General features: G+C 38.6%; 1 protein-coding gene across 1 annotated transcript in view; it reads right to left on the reverse strand.

Moving 5' to 3' along the window:
* BMPR2 (bone morphogenetic protein receptor, type II (serine/threonine kinase)) overlaps positions 1–8800 on the reverse strand; it is a 54591-nt gene extending 45791 nt beyond the window's left edge. The window contains exons 1-4 of the mRNA XM_010288126.1: positions 8764–8800; positions 7017–7134; positions 3758–4023; positions 2264–2443 (exon numbers count right to left, since the gene is read on the reverse strand). Of these exons, the coding sequence (XP_010286428.1) occupies positions 2264–2443; positions 3758–4023; positions 7017–7134; positions 8764–8800 (601 nt within the window). The remainder of the gene's footprint in view (positions 1–2263; positions 2444–3757; positions 4024–7016; positions 7135–8763) is intronic.
* Positions 8801–9062: the final 262 nt, after the last annotated feature.

Below are 9062 nucleotides of genomic sequence, written 5' to 3' on the forward strand. Positions count from 1 at the left end.
GAAATAACCTTCTGCAGAAGATTTCACATATGATTGTGACCTGTTCAATTTAATAATCTAAAAGGTATGGTAATACAAATTGGCCACAGCCTGTGCAGCTAAGCTTACTAATTCTGACAACTTTAATAGAAAGGCTGGAAGAGTGCCCAAGTAATGTATCTAGCAGGTAATTCAAAGCTTCCCAACAATTCCATAAAAATTGAACTTTGCCAAAGCAAGAATTCTATCCTCCATGGTGAGGTGGCAAAACTAAATCCTACAGCACTAAACGGGGCTCTAGAAGTTGAGAGGGCTGGGAAAGGGAGTGTGGAGACTCCAGTGCCTGGAACGGGAGTCAATGATATTGCAGGAGTCTGTGTGCCACAGCCTCCCTCTTTTTTCACCCTTCTAGCTTCCTTGAACATCCTCTACCTCCACAGTGCTACAGGTGTGTGGGATTTACACTGCCAGGAGCAGCCCCATCTCTGTCGGATGCAGCAGTAGTAGAGCTTTACAAATAAAACACCAGAGTGGCAAATGAGGCCATCCTTGTTACCGGAATGGCCAATCTCCATCTCTCAACCTAGTCAAAGCAGACAGACAACTGTGTTAGGCAGCAACCTACTTTGCTTATGCCTAAAGCCAAATTTGCATATTATGAAAATGGAAGGTGACACAATAACACAAAACAGTTTGAGTCAGTAGAAATGTATGCTGCAGCACTCAATTACAGCTGGGTGAATTAAGGACTGTTTCAAATTTATTTCCACACACACACACACACTTTGCAAGTTAAGCTAGATATTTCAGTATTAAAAGTTCGATTTAAAAATTATTTGAAGATCTTATCACACAGTAACTGAATTAATTCAGCTTGTAATTTCTACTCTTGGAGAAGCACAAGCACAAGTCATTTTGTAGGAACCTTGTCTTCCTATTTTGGGGGGATAGAAAGGGACAAGGAATTATCATTACACCTTTTTTCCCTCCTGTCTAAATCCCCTGCACAGCACTAACTCCAGTCACATTTGGGGAGCCCAATCAGATGACTGCCACCAGAATCGAGTAGAGTCTGTTCTGCATTGCACAGTGCTGAGCTCAGACACTGATTGCAAATGGTGATTTTTTTACTGGTTCTACAAATAGTATTTCCAGCCAAAAGGCACCATGTCTTACCTACTTTCTTTACCCATTTATGCCATATGCACTTTCCACAAGTAAAAGGTTGGTGGTTTGTTTTTTAGCATGCCAAGCCCTCATTTCGACCAAAATTGCTTACAAAGACTCCATCCTGCAGCTACTTTTGAAAGCATCAGTATCTTCACTATCCTGGAGTTTAAGTTAATTCAAATATCATTCCTAAACACAAACTATTCTTTTTGCATTCCGTAGCTGTAAGTACTATCCAATTAAAGACATATTAATTTCACAAAGCACTTTTTATTGATAAAGAACTCTTGATATACAGAAACGGTTGTACCTGCCTCTATTCAGTTTCTCTTTCACAATTCTTATTTAGAAAAGGCTATCCAACTGTTTAGATTATGGCACTAACTCTGCTTCTTTACAAGTTCTTAGTTCTTGGAACACAGCATAACAGTGTGTCTGCTAGTCATGATCTTGCTTCTGTAATAGGAGGGTAAGGGGTCTGATCCCTTGATTTGGATCCATATGCTATGTTGATTTTATAACAAATAACAGATAATCTAATCTGGAAGATTACTAGTACTCTTTGAATGTTATGCCAAAGTTAATCTCTACCAGAGATATGCAAAAGAAATAAGTCAGATTTCAAAGTACTGTAAAACTGTTGTAGAGAATCTCAACAGCCTGATATAAGACCGGTTCTACTGCTCAAAGCTCCCTCTCAACCATGACTGAACAGACAGGCCAGATTTTCCCAATGTGCCATAATGTTAATGAACTTACTGGCCTGTTTTTAACAGAAGTCTGAATCCTTCTCAATATCCTCACAGGCTTCTGAAGTTGGACATCCAAATACCAAAGCACCCAAGATTACAGACCATTTTGGAAAACGGTAATCTGCATTCAGCAGCTGCCTATACAAACAATTATTTTGTAAGCATTTAACTCATTCTTTGCAGAGCACTGTGAAATAAATAAATGTGATAAACTTCATATGGAAAAGCTCTGTTCATTTGCTATTTCCGTTGCATATAAATAGAAAGGTCACAGGTTTTGCATTTTACAGTACCATGAAAGAAGGATCTTTATCTAAATGATTTAAACCATGAAATGACAAAGATGGAAACATTTGACTTACTGTAAGGTGTTGTATCAGTAGGGTCAGGAGGTGGAAAATTTTCTGTGAAGTTGACATTACACAAGTCTGTACTACAGCAGCAGAAGCGATATGTTCCATTCTGAATCAAGGAAGGGGTGGTTGTAACTATACACTCCTCAAAGTGACATTCTTGTGGGTCTCCTATATGAGACCAGCAACCTGTAAAAAGAGGCAAATTAAAGAATTCTTTCTAAAGGAGGCATAAAATTAATTCTGTTGCATGGACAATTAAACACACCTATAGAAATCCATACACTACCCAGTTAAATGTTACAGAGTGGGGTGAAAACATCATAATTTGCTCCTTTGACTTCACTACCACCTTTTAAACCAAAACCTGAAGAATTTCTTTCAGAGTTTACCACAGTCAAGGAGAAGAAATATGGGCAGAGATGAAGGCCAACATCAGAGGTGTTCAGCTGTCAACCTCAATATGACAAAATTTGAATTATTGAGCCTTCTAAGCAGATGTACGCCATTCCTTATTTCTCTGATACCACAGACAATATTACACCCTCTGGCCCACAGCCTAGATAAAATTGTGACCTACTCCTCCCCTTAGAGCTAGGCCACAAAAGTGCATCTATAGCTTGGTGCTTCTTGCATAATTTCTGAAAATTCTGTCCTTCCTCATTGTCAACATCACTGAACTCTTCTACAGGATCACAACTTATTTCTTGGTTAATGCAGACCATTCTTTCCTGCAGCAACTGTTCCTTCTCAGGTATGGTCCGTGGCAGTTCAATATTGTTTATGCACAAATGCCTGGAAGGGAAAGAAGCAGCATGGGGGCAGAGGTGAGCAGCCAGACTGCTTCTTTCAGTAGATTACCAGATCAAACGTAAAAAACCCAACATGGAGTACAACTGCAGAGGATGTTTGTAAATACCAGTTTTCATTCAGCCTTATTCTACATTAACTTGTATACAAGTAACCAAGAGCCCAGTCCTGAGAATGGTAATCAAAATACATCTCCAGCAACTACAAGACCCTTCATCACTCCCTACCATCACTCTCCCTGCAGAATAGCAGCGAATTGACAGTTAGTGATATGTGACAGCTTTGTGACATAGCTGCAATTTCCTTTGTAAACAAATATCCAATCAATATGAATACACATTTTACGTTAATGAGACACTTATTTTTAAATTTATCATTACATCAATACATATACTGAGAGATATTCAAGAAAGCCATCTTCCTCTGGACAACCTAAGTAACAAACAATTTGAGTGGTTTTTTTCCTTTGACTCTGCATTAATCTATTTGGTTTCTTTTAGAAGTCATTTATTTCAAGCAAATTTTCTGTTCATATTTAAAATTGCTAAATGGGAAGTTTAAAATTATGCATCTGTACAATATAGAAACAAAATGTATAACTTTGCAGCTATGCATCTTCCCATGAGCTGTCTAGATCACAAAAAAGTGAGAAGAGTAGAAAACCTACTGCACTTACACTGAAATGTTACATACCTTGTTTTACAAGATGTATGTCTCCTTCTCGTGTTTTTTCCCAAAGTCCATAGCAGGTACTACCTTTCATGCACAAAATTGTGCCATTCTCCTGGGAGATTCGGCTCTCACTGATTCCATGGTCCTGCTGATATGGGTCCTTAAATGCACACAGCCGCTCCTCACTCTGCGCAGCTTCAGGCAAAGAAAGCAAAATATTTTTTGTCAGTGATTTTATGCATAAAATATTAACTTCAATAAAAGGATGATTAAGGTCTTCTGGAAACCTACATTCAAAACCATCCTGAATTACACGTACCCCTTCTTTAAACTGTACTCCAACAGTCAGAAACAAAACCAAGGTCTATCCTGAAGTTACTTTCATAAAGAGGACAAAAAAACCCAACTCAGAACATGTTTCAAAATGAATGTACAAATGTTTGAAGTTCACAGGTGCAGAATAAAAATTTCATTGCATAGTCTGCATCATCTGCATCATTTGTCCTCAAGCACAACTTACGCAACTGTTAGCTGGTTTCTTCAGCAATTGCATGTGTTACTTAATTGTTTCCAGATCCTAAACGAAGATGACCTTTTTCAGACTGCCGTCCAACCCAGTGCATACCTAATTCAGAAGGTTTTTTCCACTCTCTTTTGGCCTATCGCTTTTTTCTACATGTTATCCAGCCATTGCACTGACATCTACTTCATTTTCCTCAGCAACCTATCGGTTTGGTCTCTTTCACAAAAATTCATTAATGCCTACCAACAGAAATACTAATAGCGGAGTAAAATCCGTATGATTGACCAGCCAGTTCTGTGGAACACTGCCTGTAAACAGGAGCAAGGTGCATGTAAAGCTTCCCTGTAGAATGTCTAGTAGGAACCTTATAGAACAAAGAAATACTACGATCATGTGGTATACGATACCCATGACCATCTGAAAAAAAATCATTTTTGGAGTTTTCTATTAAAACAAAACCAAAGTCACACACAAAAAGCATCCTGACCTTTATAAGAAAATTTAATCAACAAACTTTAAAATGTTAATATCTTAAGAACTCATATGTTTTAGTCATATGATTACTGCTTTTTTGTTTATATCACGTCAGTGAAAGGACTCAACCATGCTGATATGCCTCTGTCATCTTTTCTTTAGGAAGAATAAACACAGTCAAACAACAAACTCTTTAGAAAGGCATCAAGTCCAAGATAAATAAATTCTACATTTGTAGTGAATATGGTATTTAGAATATTTTCATTCTTCCCTTGAATGATCTTATAAAATGCATGGAAAGCTAGGTGTGTAATTACAAGGCACTTAATAAATATTATTAGAAGCACAGCTCAGCAAACATCCAACTGCAGTCAGAATTTGTACTACATATCTCAACAACTAGATTTCATCCAGTTTTTTAACTCCTGTGAAAGCACTGGTAGTGAAAAATGCAAGGTGGAGTAGATGGGACTTTTGGGAAAAAAGATTTTGAACTTGAAATTAAATTTTAGCATACATAATTGTAAATTATTAAAGGTACGTGTAAAATATCTCCTCACTGAGCATTTATGTATTTGATTATTCTGCACCGCTGGTCCCAAAGAAGCCATGTTTCAGCAGTGCACAGTTACTGCAAAAATGTTGTTTTATTGTGTTACCAGCAGAGATAATTGGGTAAATCAAGAGACTCAGGTACCTGTCTCACTTCTAAGGCCAATACTATTCATTGAAGAGTCAAATTTCAAAATTCTCTTATGCTGAGACAACCATAAATAGCTGCATCATCCAGAAACGCAGCCTGTCAGTGACTCCCAGTTTATTCTGTGGCAGCAGTAATTAAAATAGCACAACATAGCTTATTTTTTAGTGGTCTGGTAGGGCACGTACTATCAGTTGAGCTGCGTGTCAGCTCAGTGGCGGTACAACTCTCAGCTGAGGAGACAGGAACTTCCTAAGTCACTGTAATTCAATCACTTGCAGCTCCACACACTCCAATAACCTGGCTGGCAGTCCATGTGACTCACCCACCTCTCTGTATGCTCGTCAGTGTACAATTAACACTTTACATCTGGGACTAGAGTTCAGAAGTGACAAATACCTTTTTTATAAAGCAGTGGTTTGATATTCAGAAACTCACTTGCCTAAATTTCCTCTTTTTTTTTTTTTTTTCTAAATGAGTAGAATTAGTCCAGTTACTGAGGACAAAAAGGTCACACATTAACAGCTAGCATATGCTGCCTCAAGCAGTACTTGCCAGTCGCACGTAGTAGTTTTATTCTCAGGAACAGCTGAGTATGCCAGGCGTGAAGCATCTGTCCTGCGTTCTCTGCTCCATGACATGGGACTGGCCAAGAAACAATTTATGAAAGGACAGTACTCCACTGCCACAAGAGAACTGGAGCTGACTAACTTTTTGAAAATCAAAAGGAGAAAAAATTATCATGGAAATATAATTTTCAAGAGAGAATAGGACAGAATTATACGGCCTTGTGAAATACGACATATCTGCTCCTAGGGACACTACAAAGGTTTTAAAATCAGTTGCATGTGATAGCTGAGTGGGACTAAGGTCATCTGAGAGGTTGTTTACAGAATGCTCAAATTGCTGCAAGATAAGCCCTTTCATAATTTGCCTTTATTGTGAAAAATAAATTAAAAAGAACAGAACTTATAAAACAGCCACACAGATTCGGTTTCCTTATCAAAAACCTGTAGGTAAAAGAAAAAAAAAGTAATTCCAGGAAAGTCCACTTTCATAATACCTCAATAGATTTAAAAAACAAACAAACAAACAAAAGAAACCCCCTAAAAACAAAAAACCTTTTAACCTCTGAACTTATGGAAGAAAAAAAACCAACTTTTTGCTTTGTACTCAGAAATACCCAGAGACACAGACAGCTTTCATTGCCAACTTTTCCAGTCTCTTTACCTTTCCATAAATCTCTTGGGATCAAGGTTAAGAGGCAAAAACATGCAGAAGATACTTGAAAAAAAGAAAAGTTGTTAACTTTCATGCTAGATACTGTCCAACCATACACTATAGAAAACAAGAGTTGCTCCCTAAGGCTTTTCTGATTTTTAAAAATGTATGCCGTATAAGAATACCTGCAGAGGGGAGGAAGGGGCAAGCATGAGAAAGTACAATACCCACTGCTAGCAACCCGAGTGCCTATCTTTATCAGTTTTCTAGCAAACTAATAAAAATGCAAGTTAACTTGCCACAATTTAATGTCAGATGATCTCAGTGGGAAACTTTTCCAACAAAAAATAAAGGTTACTCACCCAACAACTAAAGTTTCATGCTGATCGGTGCACATTCCTGCAAGTACAGCCCCTGTGGGAGCAGTACCCACTGCAATACTCTGCTGACCCCTGCCCCTTCCCTGATGGCATGGAACATCTGGAGAACAGGGGACACATAACAAAAGCTACTTTATTTTTCTCCATGGCCTCTGTAGGTTCATTGTTGAAGCTGTAATGCTGAAGAAAATTGGGTAGGGCATTCAGATGTCCAGAAACCGTCTTGAAGAACAACAGAATAGATGAGCTGCTTCAATTTCTTTGCATGATTTCAGCGCATATCTGGTCTGTGAATTTGGCAGTAAGGTTTTCTTCTTCCAGGCAATGGAAACTAGTCAGCTCTAAAAACTTTTAGTATTGGAATACTTCTAAGTTAGGCCTTGAAAGCAACCTCCAGCCTAGATGAGTATGCTTCAGACCTTCCCCAAAAGAAATGGAGGTACTACTACAAAAACACATAGAGATGCCTGTTCTAAACTTTCTCTATTCCAAGAGAAGTCTTACCCTTCACGGTAAAATACTGTTGCTCATGTGGCTTTACATGTGTTCCTCATGGATGACCTTTTATTTCAGTTTTCAATCATCGTGGGAGCCAACATGGTGCATACAGAGCTGAGACACATCTACCTGTCCCTTGGGAGCTCTGCATCTGCAACGTGAAAGGGCAGCCACTAACGCTCTCTATAGAAGCTTAGCTGGAAGCAATTTCAAAGCTGCTTCTTCCAAAACTCCATCCTTGGAGGTATTCAAAAGCCATCTGAACACGGTCCTGGGCAACCAGCTCTAGGTGACCCCCTCTGAGCAGGTGATCAGACAAGATGACCTCCAGAGGTCCCTTCCAACCTCGACTATTCTGCAATTCTTGCAGGACACAGGACTCAAAGTACAGAATATGCAGCAACCAGACATAAAAACAATATTCCTCAGCTGGGCTACCTGCTATTTTTTGTCTCCAAGGCAGAGGAAATGGTAGGGTAATACTAGAACTACTGGATTCTCTTGTTTGTCTTCAGTTCAAATAGATCCAAACCGAAGGAAGTACTGTAATGTTAAGATCTTTATTACAAGAGCAAATAAAATAAACAACTTATTTATCCTATAAAGACTGAGGCTCTTGAACTGATCCATTTGATATATCCAAGTTATTTGCTGCCTACGTCAGAAAAATGAAAGGCAAAGCCCCTGCAGACAGATGTGCTCACCATCTATTAAGGACCCATGAACAGTTCACTGTGCAGCACTCCTTTCGTTACAGATTTCACAGACCCAAGATGCACCAGCAGTGTATCCTCAAATCGGCAAAATGCAGAAGCCATTTATAGATCAAGCTATACAGTATATTCCCTATCATAAACCAGAAAAAACCCAAAATTAGTTCTGTTCCTCTCCAGCCCATTTTACACCTATATTTATACAAAAATACACTTTACTGTCCAGTTTCACACATATGCTTAAAACATGAGCAGCATTACAATTGAGTATGGGTGCTTCAAAAAGTAATTTAAGAAACATGAAATGTTCTTAGGTTTCCTGCTTTGCTGCCATTACTGGCATGTCTGATCACCACGTGCACATTAACAGACTTAACTTGAAGCATATTGTGAAACCTTATTGTCATATTCCAAAAAGAGAATGGGGAAACACACTATGTTAAATTACTTTCCTGAAATCATAAAGGAACTGAGAATTGCCCATAGTTTCCCAAGTCCATCCTGTGGCTCACTCTTACTGCCGCAGTGCTCTGGGGGCATGGAGTTCATCCCCATGCCACTACACAGCCTCAAGAAAAAGTACCAGGGCTCCAGGAATTTCCTTTTGGCATATGGCTCAGGTTTTGATACGATTACAGTCTCAGTGTTTATCAGTTCCATCATCAACAAAAAAAGCTGAAAACACAAGTTATTATAGGAAAAATACTATATTGATGTTTTCAGTATTTTCTCCCTGTAACCATACTGCTATTTCCAACTGCTCAGGAACAGAGAAGTGATTCACACAAATACGTGAATTCTGGATGTTTGTAGTGGT

Source organism: Phaethon lepturus, unplaced genomic scaffold, assembly GCF_000687285.1.
Source record: "Phaethon lepturus isolate BGI_N335 unplaced genomic scaffold, ASM68728v1 scaffold16980, whole genome shotgun sequence".
Classification (NCBI taxonomy): domain Eukaryota; kingdom Metazoa; phylum Chordata; class Aves; order Phaethontiformes; family Phaethontidae; genus Phaethon; species Phaethon lepturus.